The following is a 19,516-nucleotide window of genomic DNA, read 5'->3' on the forward strand; positions in this document are numbered from 1 at the left end:
GGTTCATTTTAGTCGCTCACCAATAATTCCCTGACTTGTTCAGTTGATAATATCATTCGGTTAATAGTTTAGTTCTGTGAATAATCCAATTTCCGTGAACAATCTTGTTGCGTTAATAATCTCCTCACGCATCTTTCCTCTCCTCAGGTCCGGCAGCTCTCCAAGGTCAACACAAACGGCACCGCAACATCAGTACTCCAACCAACCCAAGGAGATGGATCCTTCAACACTTAATCAAATTATTTGGAGGCCAGAGGCTCCTTGCAGAACTGTAATCCTGTTCAGATAGTACACTGAATACTCATTCTCAGATCTTATGAGGGTCGGACACCACAAACCTTTCATCTTTTTTTGCTTCTTCCGAAAAGGGAATCTGGATATTTCCCCAAAATCAAATGGCCCCAGGAAATAAACAGTAAACCCTTTAAGCCAGCCCCGCGGGGGTTTAAGCCAGAGTGTTTTGTGCTGCTCCTGCTTGGCTGCAGGTGTTAGGGGGAGTTTGATCCGTCGGACAACAGGAGCCGGCTGGCAGGGTTGTGTGTGTGTGTGTGTGTGTGTGTGTGGGAGGATGAAGGAGGGGAGAGGGGAGGAACAGAGCAGGAATCTCCCAGACCCTGTAAGATGGCCCATTACAATGTTGGGGGCTGTTTTGCAGTGAGCGTTTTGTCCCTAACACCTGCACCGAGATAAATATGTATAAGATGCATTCTGACTGCAGGCCCTGCTGGGGTAACTGCACATTCAGGCGGTGTACAGCAGTGATGGGGTTGTGTTAGTGTGTGTGGAAAGGAAGGATGTGGGCTGAGACCTGGACAAGATGAACACCCTCCCCACACACACACACTCACAAACCCATCCACAGACATCGCCCCACGCCCCACGTTCAAACACCCCCCCATGTCTGAGGACAGAGACTACCTCCATGTCCTTACTGTCACCTAACCCCCCCGCCCACCCTACACACACACACTGCCCCCAGCCCCAAAGAGCAAAGCATTAAAAACCTACTTTTTAATCCTTTAATGTCTGTGAAAATGAACATGGATTTGGATGCTTGTGTGTGTGTATGTATGTATGTGTGTGTGAAAGAGGCAGAGCGAGAAAGAGTGAATGAGGGTGAAAGAGAGAGTGTGAGGAGGGAGAGAAGGTGAAGGAGAGTGTGAGAGGGAGAGAGAGAGGGAGGGTGAAGGAGAGAGAGACAGAGGGGGAGAGAGGGTGAAGGAAAGAGTGTGAGAGAGGGAGGGTGAAGGAGAGAGTGTGAGAGAGGGAGGGTGAAGGAGAGAGACACAGAGGGGGAGAGAGGGTGAAGGAGAGAGTGTGAGAGAGGGAGGGTGAAGGAGAGAGTGTGAGAGAGGGAGGGTGAAGGAGAGAGACACAGAGGGGGAGAGAGGGTGAAGGAGAGAGTGTGAGAGAGGGAGGGTGAAGGAGAGAGACACAGAGGGGGAGAGAGGGTGAAGGAGAGAGTGTGAGAGAGGGAGGGTGAAGGAGAGAGTGTGAGAGAGGGAGGGTGAAGGAGAGAGACACAGAGGGGGAGAGAGGGTGAAGGAGAGAGTGTGAGAGAGGGAGGGTGAAGGAGAGAGTGTGAGAGAGGGAGGGTGAAGGAGAGAGACACAGAGGGGGAGAGAGGGTGAAGGAGAGAGTGTGAGAGAGAGAGGGTGAAGGAGAGAGTGTGAGAGAGGGAGGGTGAAGGAGAGAGACAAAGAGGGGGAGCAACAGTTCTCCTGAGGCCTGGATTGTGAGCTGGGATATCAGTCCCTAATCGTGTTTCATGTGCTAAAGCAACCCTGTCAAGGCCCCTACCTATCTACCTTCCCTGATGTCACTCACATTACACAGTGACAGCACTGCACAATGTAGTATATTTCCGTTCGTCAGAAGGTTTTCGGTGAAGAGAAAACTAAGTGGAATATCTTTCAAAATAAGGTAGCTTGATGGTTTAGTTAGCAAAGCAACAGTGGATACAGGAATAACAACAACAAAAAACGCTAGAAACTTCTAAGATCCAGCACATAGTCAGGATGGGCCAATTCCCCCTCCCTCCATAACACTATTTCCCAATACACCCCCACAATTCACACACAGTCAGTTCCCTTTTCCATGACGTGTCTTGTGTGCGAGCTCCAACATCTCTACGATGCCAGCACAATCTGCTCTCTCTGTTCCCCTTTTCCTTCGCAGGAGTGCACAAGAACTCCCCAGTGGATACGTTCGGAGAACTGGTTATTGACCCGGGCCTCATTTCAAAGGTCTGTCCTTCTCAACTCTGAAAGAACCCCTCTTTCTCCCCACCACTCGCGTGAATGAAGCACGTTCGGTCAGCCATGCTTCTCGGAGCTGCGGGGAGTAATCAGCTTAAGGCGGCAAATGAGATGTTCATGGATGTCTGGAAGGTGCTCGTCGGAGACGAGGGAGACGTTCAGGCCTGGAGACGTGCTCACAGTCCCAGCAGGTGGCCGGGCTCTGCGGAGCCCCGGAGGAGCGGCGGCGGAGCTGTCAATCACCCCCGACCCAGCAGCAGAGCCTCATCTTTAATACAGAGCCCTGAGAGCCAGCGGGAACATCACACACCAACAGACGGAGAGCAAAACAGAAGCCCGGACGCTTCATCTCCCCCAACGGAGGAACAACGGATCAGGGAGTATGGATTTGCTGTTCCCACGGTCAGAGCACACGTCATGCTCATCCTTCACTTACACACGCACGCACACCAAAAAACACCCTGACTGACTTGTCCCAATGTCAAGAGGATGTCAAGGCAGTGAAGGCCTGCCCGCTGAAGAGAGAGAGAGCGAGGCAGGTTGTCATAGTGAGACGTGGGGGGGGGTGTGGAGGGGGGAGAACAAAGTGCTTGTCAGGAGCAGTTAGGTTCCGCCATCAAATTTCGGCACGACAACATCAATCTATACACCTGGCTTATTGAGTGGGTGGTGGCAGCCATCCCATAATTCCTGTCAAAGGGTAGCAGACTATCACTTTGCTCTGTGGGACAGCGGTGGGTGTTCCACTCTGCAGACTGCTTCCTTGGTGCGGGGTAGTGCAAAGTGCAGGCTACGTTGAAACACGAGTCATTTTCACATTGGATTTGCACTTCAAAATCAACTTTGAGGTGGAAAAAAGTTTCAACTGCTCGTTCCAAAAAGCAAACAAGACTTAAAACATTGCCTCAACTCCCTTTCCCACACACACACAAGCAGGACTTTAAGTGTTAAATTATTAAAAAGAGATCACAACAACATCCTGCTGATGTTTGTTGAATATTCAAATGAATCCGTCATGTTGTCTGAAGGCCCTGGTCTCAACGTTTTGTTACTTGCCACACTGACAGAGAAGACAGAAGAACGAGTTAGTGTCAACTCCCTCCCTCCCTCCCTCCCTCCCAGACCTGAGCTGACAGAGACCTGCAGTCCAGATACTGTCCTATCCCCTTAGACTGACAGATATTCTGGTTCTCCTCTCTGGCCTGACTCAAGGGGATCCAAGCTCATTACTGTCTAAACATGACAGCTGGGCTCAAAGATAATATAAATTTACATACAGCACATTGAAAACATTTCTTAAACAAAGCTTCCACTGTTGTTATTGACCCAAGCATATGTGATGCCCAAGGGAAACTCAAACTGTAATTGGCAAACGACAGCCAGTTCACATAAAAAAAGAAAAAGCTAATTATCCTGCTGCAAATTTAGTTATGACTCTGATATATGGACAATAACACTGATCAAATCGACAGTGAGCGTGTATGAAAGCCTGTCAGGGGCCTTTGGAGGAGCACATGTAAACAGATGGCTGGTAGATTACTGGGGCTTCTCAGGTAAATCTGGTGGAACAGAGCTTGAAGGTCAAACTGAGGCTGTTTTCAAAACACAAGCAGCTACAGTGATCCAGACTAGGAAATGGGCGTCCCAGTGTGTGTGAGTGTTAGAGAGAGAGTTTCAACGCACCTTTATTATTGTGAAGTTGCATTGCACGTGTGTGCATGTGCAAGGGTGACAGGGTAGGAAAGGGGGGGGGGGGGGGGGGGGGGGTTGAGGCGGCGTGCCCGGCCCACGTACCTGGCGTCAGCAGGATGACGGAGGTGACGATGAGCGAGCAGATGACCAGAATGACAAGCAGAGCAATCGCTATTCCCTTCCAGTTCCTCTGCGGAGGGTTGCTCCCCACCAGCTCCTGGACACAGAGAGAGCACACACACACACACGGTAAGAAGAAGGGCCAGAAGCAATTTGATCACACCGTAGACAGAAAATAAGAGGTGAAAAAAGGATATGGAGGGATAAAAAACAGAGAGAGAAGAATGGGAGAGAAAGAGAGAGAGAGAAGAGAAAGAAGACAGAAACGGAGAGAGGGAGGCAGAGATCAAAGAGCAGGCGATGACGAAAAAGAAAAGAAGAAGAAAAGAGAGGAAGAAGAAGTAAAAAAGGGGTCAATAGAAGGGCTGAGGTGAGGTGTGCAGATGGAGCATTAGAGCTGCAGGGTCGGTCAAGGGCAGAGGAGACCAGGGGAGCAGCGAGGCTCTCACAGAGAGCTAACTGACTAGCAACAGCCAGGGAGGGAGGACCACTTCTAATTAGCCTAGCATCAGCCTCGTCAGCACCAATCGAAAGTGACAGATCAACATGCAGCCTCTGACTCACTCTTTGGTGGCCAAGTGAACTATTCTGAAGAGCGAGGAAGAATTCTGAATCACCTTGGGGATGTTGGCCCCCGTTTTTTGGGGTTGGAAACTTCAGAAGTCGTCAAATAGAAGTTGCTTTTTTTATTATTGTTAAAAGGGGGACATTTATTTTGAAAGTGTGACAATTGCATTGTAGAAGGCAGTGTTCAGAGGGTATAGAACAGACAATGATGATGTTGTTAGCCAGCAACCTTTTAGACAGCTCTGTCCATTTCATTATAACTCAGCTGAACTCAATTACAATAACATTCTGCATGTATTACTCTAAATTCCATATATAAACTGACAAAAAAAGCATATTAATTGAATTCCAAGTTAGGCATATGACTGCTGACCACTCCAATCCCAGAAAGGTCTAGGGGCTAAATCATTTGAGAGGAATTATTCCCTTTTTAATCGGTTGACAGTGTGGATATAAAGAGCAGAGCAGACAGAGCGTAAACATGTGGCTGCAGGGATTTAATGAATAGAAAACAAACACATCAATCTGTTAAGTGGCTTGACTGGGTGGCAAACCTTTCAGTGACCTCCTGTGTCTCTCTCAATTGAATGGAGCTGCAGACATCATTAGCCAGGAGATAAGAGCAGGGCATCATGCTATTTACCACACGTCCATGAACCAGCCTCATTAGCACAGGAACCGCATTCCCCAGTGCTGAGTGAGGTAAGAAACTCACAGCACGCATGATGCCATGACGTCACATGACAATAACACCCGCAAATCATATACATGTTGTCGGAAATGACAGGGTTTGAACATCGGCATTAGCGCGGTACTTTAATAGTCATAGCTGAACCTACAGTGAGGGATAAACAATCATTTACTGAACCTACAGTGAGGGATAAACAATCATTTACTGAACCTACAGTGAGGGATAAACAATCATTTACTGAACCTACAGTGAGGGATAAACAATCATTTACTGAACCTACAGTGAGGGATAAACAATCATTTACTGAACCTACAGTGAGGGATAAACAATCATTTACTGAACCTACAGTGAGGGATAAACAATCATTTACTGAACCTACAGTGAGGGATAAACAATCATTTACTGAACCTACAGTGAGGGATAAACAATCATTTACTGAACCTACAGTGAGGGATAAACAATCATTTACTGAACCTACAGTGAGGGATAAACAATCATTTACTGAACCTACAGTGAGGGATAAACAATCATTTACTGAACCTACAGTGAGGGATAAACAATCATTTACTGAACCTACAGTGAGGGATAAACAATCATTTACTGAACCTACAGTGAGGGATAAACAATCATTTACTGAACCTACAGTGAGGGATAAACAATCATTTACTGAACCTACAGTGAGGGATAAACAATCATTTACTGAACCTACAGTGAGGGATAAACAAGCATTTACTGAACCTACAGTGAGGGATAAACAATCATTTACTGAACCTACAGTGAGGGATAAACAAGCATTTACTGAACCTACAGTGAGGGATAAACAATCATTTACTGAACCTACAGTGAGGGATAAACAATCATTTACTGAACCTACAGTGAGGGATAAACAATCATTTACTGAACCTACAGTGAGGGATAAACAATCATTTACTGAACCTACAGTGAGGGATAAACAAGCATTTACTGAACCTACAGTGAGGGATAAACAATCATTTACTGAACCTACAGTGAGGGATAAACAATCATTTACTGAACCTACAGTGAGGGATAAACAAGCATTTACTGAACCTACAGTGAGGGATAAACAAGCATTTACTGAACTGCTCACACCTGCCGAGACACATTCCCTAACACACACACACACACACACACACACACACACACACACACACACACACACACACACACACACACACACACACACACACACACACACACACACACACACACACACACACACACATTCCCTAACACACGCCCAGGCTAACTGATGGCGGCTCACTACCGTGTTGAATACCGTAAATGTTTGTTGAGGAGAACCAGAGAATGCAGAGTAGGTCTCCATGGATCAACCAGAGCTTAGCCCTGGGTAACCAGCCTACTGTGAAGAGAGACTGGATGTGAGTGTGTGTATGTATGTGTGTGTGTGTCTGAGTGTGTGTAAAACCACCAGAGTGTTGATGCAGTATTGTAAACAGCCGTAGGGTTCACACAGCTGAATAAGTAGACACACAAACATCTGTCGTACAGGAACGAACATCACCGAGTTGTGTTTCCATTCTTGTTCTGTGATTGAAGTCTTCCTTGAATTACTCGACTTGCCGTTGTGTAGAAGTAATCAAATAACATTAACAATAACACGTTTCCGAAGCAATTGTTGACTGATAACTGGAACAAACTTACTGGTTGTATGGGTGTCTGCTTGACTTTTTGTTAGGAATCAATGTGTTTTTCTTGGGCATGAGAGGAGGGTACTGTGCCTGGAGACAGACGTATTGATTCCTAACAAAAGTCAAAGACACTGTATGATGGAGGGATCGAGCAGAGATTAAAAAGCTGTGTATATATATGTGTGTATGTGTAGTGTGAGTGAGTAAGAGTGTGTGTGTGTGAGTGAGAGTGTGTGTGTGTGAGAGTGTGTGTGTGTGTGTGTGTGTGTGTGTGTGTGTGTGTGAGAACAGCCGCTGTAGGGCACTCCAACCTACAGATCCCACAAACTCAGCGTTCTGTGGCTTCCAATGGGGAGCTTTACATAATCCCTGTCTCATGAAGGCTTCGGCAGGATGCTATCCTGTCTGGGATGGAGCCCAGAGGAGCGCGTGGCGTCTGACAGAACATGCCAATGAAACGTTGGCCCACGGCGTGTGTGTGTGCGCACAGGTGTTTGTGGTTGTACCGTGTGTGTGTGTGTGTGCTTGTGAGGTTGTTTGCCTTTCTCCAATATGATTCCATACTGCAGTAATGGTCCCATGTCTGGAAGCTATCCTCAAACATGGCTGGCAGGATGAAGAAAAACGCAAGGTCCCCTGGGATAGCAGCCAGGGAGGACAGCGCAAACAATTCCGCCAGTGTCGTCCGTCTCTAAGACAACGCAATTGAGTTCCTTTTCACCGGGAAAATGGGATCCCCCACACCCGCCTTCTCCAGGTGGTCTCACCTCATCTCTCCTGCCTGGGAGGCGCTTCGCCAAGAGAAATCACATTCCCTCTCTTTTATGCTTCTTTTATATGGTCCGTATTGGCTTTGATACGCGACACTTTATTACAATCCTCTTTTTGACATGTTTCCCCAGCTCTCAGACCATGCTTAGAGACTCCCTCCGACACAGCACCAGCATTAGATAACGGCAGGTCATAGATGAAAATACTTCACCTCATTATTTGGCAACGTCAATAATTCACAGTTCACCGACAGCTGTTGTGGGTAATGGTGTTGTGGGGAGACTTTTTGAATTTCCTGTTTCCTACAGATGTTAACCTTGGTGGACTCGGAAGACCAGTCTGACATAGACTTTGCAATCCAGCCTGGCACAGTACGAGTGGTCCTATCGATTGAAGCAGAGCCACAACCACAACCCCCCTCCCCCCCCCAGGCTAGAACAGACAAATGTCATTTTCGATTCCTGGGGAAGTGACCAACCATAAGCGCGGCTCATTAGGTGGTCGCAGGCAGCGCTAGGTGGTCGCGGGCGGCGCGCGGGGTATCGAGCTTCAAATGAGCTACCTTGAAGAGGCGTCCCTCCATCGCTCCCCTGGCGGATCGATACGCAGCAGGCCGGCTTCGGCACAGCCGGGCCATCGTCCTGACCAGGCGGGGGGCGCAGAGCAGTAAAACATCTCAACACACACCACATCCACACACCCCATTTACACACCACATCTACACAGCACATCTACATACCACACCTACTCACCACATCTACACACCACACCTACTCACCACACCTACACACCACACATACACACCACACCTACACAGTTGACTGCCGGGTCTGGGAGAGAAGAGGGGACATAGTGCTGGGCTCTCTAAAGCTCGTCAGACGAGCCTGATGACAGATCTTTCTGACATGATCTGTGATTGTGAGAAGGATTGGGACAATGACGTTGGCCCCTGGTGTTTTAGTGCGACGTTAACATGGAGGTGATTAAAGCCAGCCGTGGAGAACGGCAAAGAGGACTCGGCACCAAGGAAGGAAGTGGATGAGGAAGGAAGTGGATGAGGAAGGAAGTGGATGGCTCAGAGCGGCAGGAAGGAAAACACTGCAGGATGGCTCAAAACAAAGCAGGCAACAAAGAAGCCTCCTTCAGTGTACCCGACCTCAGTCTCTCTCTACCACAAGAAGAGATGAAATAACTTGTGAAGGTGTGCATCCAGAGAGGCCCCGGGGCATTGTGCTGCTGCTGGACGGGGGCCCCCTGGGCCTGGGGCCTGGGTCTGCTAGCCTGTACTGCCGGGGGGCGTCCGGTCGATGCCTGGGGGCACAGCTGGCTTTCTGGGTGCGTGCAGGCATCCGTCCTCTCCCTCAGGACTAAATGATGGTGTTGCAGGTCAGCTGAATTAGTGATGGCGGAGGAGGGAGAGCACAAGCTGCCAAGGAGTGGGGGACATAGTTGCATTCTACAAGCGTGTGGGTGTGTTTAGTGTGCGGGTGTGTGTTTGTTTAGTGCCTGTGTGTGTCGTGTGTGTGTGAGCGTGTGTGTGTGGACGTGCCCCCGCGTGTGTGCATGTGTGAATTATAGCGTGATTATATGGAAATGAAATTCCAGTGCCAAGAATCCCAGCTTCTCCTTAGGCATGCATTTTAATTCTCCAATACAATAATGTGGGAACTCATAATAGATGATCGTGTTGAATACACAGAAATAGCCGGGCTGTGAGAGTCACAATGAACTGGAAGAGGGGGGAGGAACTACAGCTCTCCAATCATTACAAGACATCAACAAAACTGACATGGTAGATAATAGAAGATTTGTTTTTAATATTGGAGGCCTTCAATGGATCCAAGAATGCCCATCATTGCTTACATAACTGAGGCAATGAAGGAAACAATTCAGATGATTTCTCTTCTGCCGTTAAAGTTGGGGCTGAATATCCAGTACTGTCAAAGACGACGGGCAAAACAAGCTTTTTCAAGGCAGATGTCTTGATGAACTGACATCAGCAGCCAACTGCAAACACATGTTAGCAGTTATGCCAGAGCTGCAGGTATCAATCACACACACCATGGTGCTGGGTAATCGGAGGGTGCAAGTTTAAAAGTGAAAATAAACATGCAGGAACTCCTAGAAGATGGTTAACATGAGGTATATTACAAGAGAGGCAGGTAAACAGATGAGATATTGGATGTGGGTTGGCGGTTGGTGGGGTAAAAACTGCACCACTGGAAAAGCAGGTGTTTCGTAAATAAGACAGTAAGTTAGGAGTTCTGGGTCTCACTTCTCTGCATCAACATTCCATCTCTGTAGGACTACAGCCGGAGAAAAGCTGGGATCTGTAGTCCTCTCTCGTCCTCCAGTTTCACAGAGCAGGGATGTGAGACTAATCCGCAAATAAAGAAGCATTCCGATTCCAGATCTCCTGAAAGCTCGGTTTCTCCTCCAGAAACACTGTATTACTGGATTAATCCTAAAGCCTCCCCAAATCATCTTCTATTGTCTTACCGATTTTCCAGCATGCTGCTAAAATATTTCTCAGATTGTTTTGTTTTTTTGTTGAGAAACCACAGGATCTCATCAAGAAAAATGTAAAGAGACAAGTCGGTTGTCCCTCGTCCGACCAAACCCAGACATCGTCTTTGATTCCCGTCCATCAGCGTTACTGATGCTTTCCTCCCTGAGGGTTTGATCTGGATGCGTGACATGACGCCCTCTCCCACAGAGAGCTCCACTAAAGAACCCCCCCCCCCCCCCACCACCACCACCGCCAGCTGACCCCTCTTGTCAGGGTCATACCTGAAGCGGGGCAGAACACTGGCCTGACACACATGGACAGAAGCAGACGCCAGAGCTGTAGTGAGGCAGGACCCAGAGGTCGCAAGCTCAAACCGTGTCTTACCATTTGAGGCGATTTATGCTAAAACGATGAGTCACTCGTGAGAGTTTCCCCATCTCCTCTGTCCTTGTTTATTAGCTGAAGGCCAGAGTTCCACTTTGTATTCGTTGCAGTGCGGGAGCCATCAAAGCACATTGGAAATGTAAAGTCAATGCGGAACTGTGTCGTGAGCATAAGTACGATGAATCGTAAACTAGACCAGAGTTTCATCACTTCAATGTCCTTAAAAAAAAGGACAATGTCCTTGTTTGTCAAAAACAGGACTGTGGACCTGTTTTTTTTTTTTTTTTTGCTGTTTGTTAAAATATCCACTCAAGTCAACGAAGGGGAAAAACAGAAATTATACAAATCAAAATGGGAGAAAACGTGAGTATTTTATCGTTCTTAGACTGGATCAGGGATGCTATATTCACTTGTCGATGAAAAAATTGTGTAGTGGTCCAGCTACCACCGTGGTACAGGTGAGTCACTAACCCCATCCCCTCCGCAGAGGTTCAAATCCCCCTGTATGTCACTCCAGATCAAATTATCCTGAAGAATATTGCGAAATGAATTCTTCCTGTCCTCAGGGGAAACAGAGACCGGACAAACAACCTCTCCTGTAGCACCTCGTCTGCATCCGCTCAGCTCCTCACCCACACAAACCTTCCTGACAACAACAAGTGTTTCTCCTCAGAAAAGTTGAGAGAAAAGTAACTGAAAGGTCAACTGAGGCAGTGACGAGGAGGGAGAAAAAGGGAGGCGGGGGGGGGACAACTCTCAAACTGAGAACTTCAGTACAGAGAGCAGCACCGTCCATAGCTTCAGACCCTGAACATGGGTTTCACAGGGCCACGGTGACAGCATGAGGCCAGCCTCCTAGGAACATTAAGAATTGAAAAGCCTCTTTCTGGTGCGGCCGTTATCTGTCTGCCTTCAGCCCCACCGCAAGCTCGACACGCAACTCCTCCAAAACAGATCGTCGTGTGGGCAGACGCCACACAGCTACGGTACTGCCTGTGCACTACAGACGGATGTATATGCCTGAACAAATACTTTTCCTTGTGAGTTTTCTTTCTTATGTTGGGCTCCGACTGATGTTTGCCTGCAATTCAAAATTTTGGCCTGAATTGTCAACAGCTTTGTGAATGTGTCTGTGTGTTGGGGTGGGGGAGGGGAAGGTTGGGAGGTCCAATACACCCCGTTGGAGTAGATGGGCGCAATGAGCTGCTCACTGAAAACTGTGTGGGAAGCGTTTTTGGTGAATGCCCATTTTTCAGAAATGATTTTGTACAGCAGGTCGGGAGGATCATAATGGGCTCAACAAGGCTACTTCACATCGAGTTCAAAACATGTATTTTGTCGGGAGGATAGAAGAGGCAGCCATGGTGGAGGGCTGACTCCAACCCAAGGCTGCCTTCATTGTGCTGTTGAACCGCAGCAGATACGGACCCTAAACACTCTTTTTACACCACTGAACAGCTGGGAAAGTTGGGATTAGAACTGGCTTTCCTTCCAGAACAAACTGATAATGGGAGAGGCCTCATTTGGTTAATGCTGTCCGGAGTTTGGAATTTGAATAAAAGAGATAAACAGACACAGATGGGTAGCTGGAACAGCCTCTTCCAATTCAGCTATTTGGACTTTGTTTTCTTGGTCGTGTTCCCATGGGCAGCATGACTGAAGCTGAAAATCATTTAAAACAGGCCTTCTCTCTCCTACCACCTGTGGCTGTGTTATACTTGATCCTATTAATTATGGTTTAAAATCCACCTGAGAATAGAAATGGATACCCTTTATTTCTTTGAATAACCAGTGACACACACGCTCTATTTAAGCAGTGCAGATTCCTACACACATACAAACATGAAACACACATGCACACAGGTTGAAATACAGACACACATACACGCACAAACTGACACGCACGCACAAACCCACACACGCACAAACCGACATAAACATAAAACAAAGCAGGGCCCAAAATCGAAGCAGATGCCTCATCGAGGGTCGTCTCCTCCCAGTCATTACTTCTAGAGCAGTGTCAGGGGCAGGTTCCACTTCCATCACTTCCCTGTGGAAGCTGACAACCCTCACCACCTGCAATATTCCTCCATGCAGCACCCTGCTATCGCTCTTTAAAGCACACTGTTCTAGAGCCCCGATTCGATCCAGTGTCGTCTCTGACAGATGGGAACTCCCCCCCCCCCCCCCGCAGTGGTGTAAAGCTCGCCTTTCATCGATCATCATCTCGATGCAGGTAATCAGTTGAATCGTTGAATGAACTAGTGCATCTGCAATCATCTCACTTCAGGACGAACGAAAAACATCCATTATCCCTCTACGATGGCTGTCTTTTGTAATTATCCGAGTGGTATCCTAGAACTCTAATCAAAAAGCAGTCGGTCACAGCGGGGCCAGAGGCACAACATTTCAGTCAGCCTAGTTTGTTTTCCTGTACCGTCTCTGCATCGGTTCTGTTTGTATAAGCGTCTGCAGTGCTCAGTGATCTTGAATGCATCCCCTCAGCGCTGACAGAATGCCTCCAGCCCGGCCAATGGGACGAGGCGCTGGGCTTTGACGGACACGGTTGGCGATGTAGAGCTAATGAGCTGACAGACGGGCAGGCCTGTGGTCTGAGAGCCAGGAGAGCTGCCCTGCCAATGACACACCGATGTCTCTGTCACACACAAACACACACACACACACACACGAGGCATTTGGCTGGGATGGAAAGCTTGGTGGTGTCCAGAGGTTTGCTGTGATGGAGGTCCATAACTCACCACGCCAATTAACTGTCACCATTTCACTTTGGGTGCCTTCTAAACTTCAAAACACATCTCAACTCCTCTCCTTTGTTGGCTCTCTCGGAAGCTACACCACGAAAAACTGGAGAGAGAGAGAGAGAGAGAGGGAGACGAAGCAAGACAGAGAGAAAGGGACAACCCGCTGACAAGGAGAAAGATGTTTGTGCTTCTGTCAAGTCATCGTGGAGGCGATGTCTGAGAGGGAAGAAGAGGGTGTCATTCCTGAGCACCAAGTGTGGACAAGCAGAGGGTCAGAACCATGCCACTGCCCCAATGAAGGGTCCGGACAGGCTGTCTACGACTGACGGCTCTGCCTGCACGGAACTCGACACATATAAGAGGAATCGCCTGGAGAGCAGAGTGTGATTGGCAGTCGGTGAAATGTGAGGTTTGCAGTATATCCATGGAGGATCTCGCACAGGGGACGAGACATGCCGCGTGGGAAGGTTCATGAGCATGTACAGGTATCCTGTAGGATCGACTGGGTGTGGAGAAAAGGCTGAACATTTACCACCAGGGATATTGGTGAACAAAACTAAATTGTCCTTTTCCCCTCCTCGATATGTCTCTCTTTCTCGCAAGCTCCCTTTCGTTCTCTAATTCCCCATGTCTCTCTCTCTCTCTCTGGCTCGCTCGCTCTCTCAGAGCATTGCTGATCCGGGTGACTCTTCAGCTCCACAGAGATGGAGAAAGCGCATCTCTGAAATATCAGCCCTGTTTCCACGGGAACAGGGGGCTGTAATGGGGCTGGAGGTTAGAAACGCAAGGAGGGGAGGGGAGGGGAGGTGGAGGAGGAGTGGGGGGGGGGGGGGTAATGTCACATGACTCATAACAGAATGCCAAGAATTCCGTGGAGGATTTTCAAACACGGACAGGCCTTTGTGGAGCCCACGCACCGGCGCGTGTGCACACGTCGACAGGTCTAGGAGAGGACGGTTAACGGGGCAACAGCGTGACATTGAGCTTCGACTCCAACCTGCTGCCATCAACCTACGCAGCCGTCGCGGTGGCGTGAACCGCAGCGTGCAGTAAACCATCAGGCCATTCGCGGCAGGAAAACGTCCCCTGATGGGAGACGGACGCAGGCGTCTGTCCCGCCCGCTGCCCAAACTCAGGTGTGTCGCACAGCTGTGGCTGTGTTAGATGATGGGACCAGTGGACAGAAGGAAGGTGACGTGGTCAACTGACTGCTGTACAGCAAACGTCAGCCTGACACACACACACGCACCCGTTGAGACGCAGACACTCACTCAAACACACTCAAAACACACAGACACTGAAAAGCACAAATACACATACTGAAACACACACAAACACACTCACTGGGCTAAGATTAGATGGTGACCAACATAGGATATAATAGGCAGCCCGCCCTCTCACCTCTCCTACACTGGAGGAAGGGGGAGAGGAACAGTGGTTAAACACTTCCTGCCCTCCCCATCCACACACGCACACACTACTTCTTGACTCTACAGATCTGAGCCATTACATAGATCCAGTATGATGGGTCTGAAACGTGGGGTGGATCCGGTTCTCTCTCCATGACATCATACTCCGAGTCATTGACCTACTCTTACTATCAGATATCCGATTCCTCCTGTCCAATCATGCAGCTGCCTTTAAGAGCCTGGAGGAAATGAGGTTTAACCGAAAACCTACAAGATGGAACTTTCGAGGGTTGTTTTATTTGTTTGACATGTTGGGTAGCGAGCAGCATAACCATCATCTCTGTGGAAGCCATAGTAGATTTTTTTAAGACTTGGAACCATCTTTCAAATATATATATATATAAGATGGAGTTTAAGATGCACAGTAAAACACCAGAATGTGAAATGTTATAAAAGCAACGGAGGTTACAAAAGTAAATACAATTTAAAAAGCGTCTTTCATCCCCAGACACTTCTATTAGCGTTAGTGGGCTGGCGTCACGGCAGCATGTAGCGAGGTAAACGGGGAGAACTTGTGGGGCTGCCTGCTGCCCAATCTGCATTCGAATGGTACAGACAGACCCAGGCTGCATGGCATCAGCTTGACAGTGTGTGGAGAAGATGACAGGCGGAGAAAGAGAAAATGATAGAGTACCACCTGCAACTCAGGGAGGGAACGGCCACGCTTCCAGATATAGCAGGCCGCCGCTGAATTGAAATAAAGCGTGATTTGAATTCATTAGCTGGCGTGCATTGTGAAAAACAGATTACAGATAGGCCGCACGATTGATCTGAATGGTCCTTCCAGGAATTGGATTTGAGATTAAAGAAAAGCGTCAAAATCGGCCCTGTGTGGAAGGTGTTTGAGTGACTGAAGATTGTTTCCCGAAAAATAGTATCAACCTGTGGACTGAAAACTGACATGCTGGTTAGTGAGCTTGTGGGGAAGCATGTGGGGATCAGACATGAGGGAATCAGGCTGGTCATCTGAAGGTCGCCAGTTCGATTCCCGGCCGAACCAAAATGATGTTGTGTCCTTGGGCAAGGCACTTCACCCTACTTGCCTCGGGGGGAATGTCCCTGTAGTTACTGTAAGTCGCTCTGGATAAGAGTGTCTGCTAAATGACTAAATGTAATGTGCTTACATGTGAGTGTGAGTGTGTGTGTGTGTGTATACGTAGGATGTGATGTTTTGCAAACGCAACTGTAGCACTAATAAAATAAAACGGTCTCAAACAACACAATCTGAAATAATTTCACAGCACCGTAATAACATAATAACACCAAACAGAACTCAAAACTGGGAATCAATGACTCCGCACTGCGTCATTCTGCTGAACCACACCGACGGTTCAGCAGAATGTGTCATCGCCAGGCCATTTGGATAATAGGCCTTGTTTACTGAGTAGCTACTGTGGACAAACACTCAAGGCTCATTCCTCCTGGGCAGCAGAGACCGCGAAGGGGAAATGACACGTAATCAACTGCATGTGTTCCCCGCTCGCCTCCGTCAGGCAGGCAGGCCGCGATGGAGAAGACCTCAGAGCGCTTCGTCGCCACAGAAACGATTACCTCCGTCGTCCGTGTACTTCCCATCTATCCAATTTCATGGTGTACACACATTTGCAAACATCAAAACACACCTACAATATGGGAATACAGAGAGATGTGTGCATGGATATTCTCAAGGGGGGCGGGGGGGTATGGGGGGGGGGGGGCAGACTGGTGGACCGGCGGACTTTTGAAGCTAGCGCTGATCATCCTTAATGTATGAATAGGCTAAGCCTTCCGACCGCCAAATCATTTGTGAGGTTCTCGACTTGGCTCCCTTCAAACACATTAACAACGACTTCAATCTTCAAAAGTACAGAGACCAGACAAAAGTAGGCCAACAAACGGCACGCATTAAAAAGGGGAGTCGAGGGAGCCGTTTTGGAAGCAGCGAAAGGCGTTTATGCATCTTTTAAAAAGGCGAGGGGCCATAAGAAGACTCCTTCAATGGATTTGTGTAACCTAATCTTGGGCCCCACCGAGGGAATGAGCCCGTCTTCAAAGGTGATCTACCCCAGGCTGGCTCTGCTACTGGGGGCAGACATATGCCTGCTGCCTGGGTCATCATTGGGGGCTTTATTGATTCCTGGGCCTGTCGTCATGCCTGAGGTGACCTTTTGTGTGGAATAATTTCTCCATTAGAGTAGTTGTTGAGGCACCTGCTGGCTCTCTCAGACGCCATTATCCTCCAATGAGAGTCCAAGGCTGAGCAGGAAGCAGAGGCCCTGCTCTGATATCTTCAGAGGGGGGGGGGGGGAGGGGGAACCACCCTTTTGCCATCGTGAATCATTCGACCACTCAGATAAGGTACTGAGATACTTTGTGGATAACCCACGGTCAGAGTCGAAAGGCTAGGATGCAGGGTATCAAGTCTTGTTATCGAAACAAACTACAACCAAAGGGGCCAAGTGGAAACTGTCCAAACATCGAGGCGAAAAACCGCCCCTGTAGCAAAGCGGCTCAAAAAATCCACAGTTTGCTGCCGTGCCTCGGGGCCAGGAGAAGACTCCACACTCCTCTACACTCCTCTCAGCTGGTGTTCCAGCGCTGCACCATTAGGAATGTGAAATTGCCACGCGTGCGTGGCGAGCGGAGCCTTGCCATTTGAGAAAATAAACACTCCCACGAACCCGGGTCCATTTCCAGGGAGGTAAATCTAAAGAATGGAGCTGACAGCCATAGCCGAGAGCGGGAAAACACCTTTCGGAGGAAGCGAGCCGGCTGCCAAAGCAGGGTGAGAGGCTTTTAGCGCTGTGACCTGGGTGGTTCTCAGCAAGAGCATGGAAACCAACAGGAAGTCAACAGCAAGTCAATAATTTACGAGGGGAACTAAGGAATCTGGCTCCTTTCTCTTATCCTGTCCATACTTTATTTCTTTCCTCCAGGCACCTCTCTGTCTGTTAGCCCCCACCGCCTATTGAAGGCACATCTAAAATGAAGCTTTGATCCATGCCAACCGGGCAGGTGTGTGAAAGTGGAGAAAGTTGTATCCGTCTTGAGTGAAATATGGATGATAATTATAGAACTGGGTTAAAATACATTTTAAGAGCAATGTGAACGTGGCCATATCACTCACACAACAGACAAAGAAAGGGCAGGAAATAAGAGAAATACAGGAACTTAATCCTTCTGGATGACTGACACGAAAGCGACAATGATTTATTTAAAGACGATGCCATTAGAGTGGAATAATAACCGTGCCATCATTAGACTGTGAGACTGGCCATTTCTGGGTTGAACAAAGAAGAGCTTTTAAAAGCCCTTCAATAAATATGTATGCGACACTTCCAGCCCGCTGTCCTCTCACGCTCAACGGCACGCTATGGAGCACTTCTGAGGCCAAACAAGACCTGAGAACGAAGCTCTCTAGACTGATCCTTGTTGGAGTTAAAGCACAGCCATGTATGAACAATGACAACAGAACCACCTGACAGTTAGCACCCCTCAAACAAAGCCCAGACGGATCGAGTGCTACCTAAGAGATGTATTTTCCTGTGAAAAGCACCTACATGGAGACTGTGGCGATAGACCAGATTATCCCCTCTTCCTGTCCACTTAAGAGCCACTGGTCAGGCTAAGTGCAGAACATCGGCTGTCCGTCACGTCCACGTCCTCTCAGTGAACACGCACGCTGCCTTGACGAGATGTGAAAGGCCATCTTTTATCAGGGAGCAGTAGATTCATCTGCTTCATTAGCGCCATGCCGATCTCCCAGTCGGGAGGTGATGAAAGCATTTCCGACGAGACTGGCGAGGAGAGATAATCTTGGAATATCGTGTTGGAATCACAGTGGAGTCACCAGATCCCGAGGCAGGAGGGCGAGGCAGGGCGAGGGAGGGCGAGGCAGGGCGATAAGGAGGAGGGAGAACATTTGTCACTGGGGTCTAGACGTCACGCTTGCTGCGAGCGCGTGTCGAACGCTGTCACACTCCGATCTGCTCCTCCTGGCAGCCAGACAGAGTGAAATCGTTAAATGCCGACATCACACACACACGACGTGACCCTCTAACCTCCCACCGACACCTCCCCTCCCTCACTCTTACTCGATCTACGTCCTTCGAACCCCACACACGCAATCACGCGCACACGAAGACACGCGTACAAACAAACACGCACAAGCACGCGCACATTCAATCAGACCATCGCAACAAAGCACACACACACAGGACAATGGAAACAACCCCGCCGGAGAATCAACACATCACTGAAGCCCTGGAACTCGTGTTTACCTTCTTAAGAAGCTCCAGAGGGGCCTTCCGTGACACAGAGCGTGTGCGAACACAAGGACTCTGTTCCTGCTCAATAGGCTTCATACACTAATGCGGCGGGGAGCGCTTTGCCGTCACAAAGTGGGCCTGGACACTCTCGATACCACGCCATGGATTGTCAGCCCACGTTCTCTATTGATCACATCGATGGGGAGTCTACATCCTGTTTGCCCCTGAGCCAGTCTGCATACTCCTCTAAGAGTCCCTCGCTTCTCGACATGACTCTCTTCCTCGCACGAGCGCGTGCACGCAGACACACACACAGACACGCAGACACACACACACACGTTCTGCGGAGGTAGTGGCGTTCATCCTAGATGCAACT

General features: G+C 48.6%; 1 protein-coding gene across 1 annotated transcript in view; it reads right to left on the reverse strand.

Annotated features, from left to right (window-relative positions):
- The window catches only part of dpp6a (dipeptidyl-peptidase 6a), a 101,862-nt gene that overhangs the window by 24,009 nt on the left and 58,337 nt on the right, over window positions 1-19,516 (reverse strand). Inside the window, 1 exon segment of the mRNA XM_047023963.1 lies at window positions 4,053-4,167. Within this exon segment, the coding sequence (XP_046879919.1) occupies window positions 4,053-4,167 (115 nt within the window).

The sequence above is a fragment of the Hypomesus transpacificus genome, chromosome 8, assembly GCF_021917145.1.
Source record: "Hypomesus transpacificus isolate Combined female chromosome 8, fHypTra1, whole genome shotgun sequence".
NCBI classification, from domain to species: Eukaryota; Metazoa; Chordata; class Actinopteri; order Osmeriformes; family Osmeridae; genus Hypomesus; species Hypomesus transpacificus.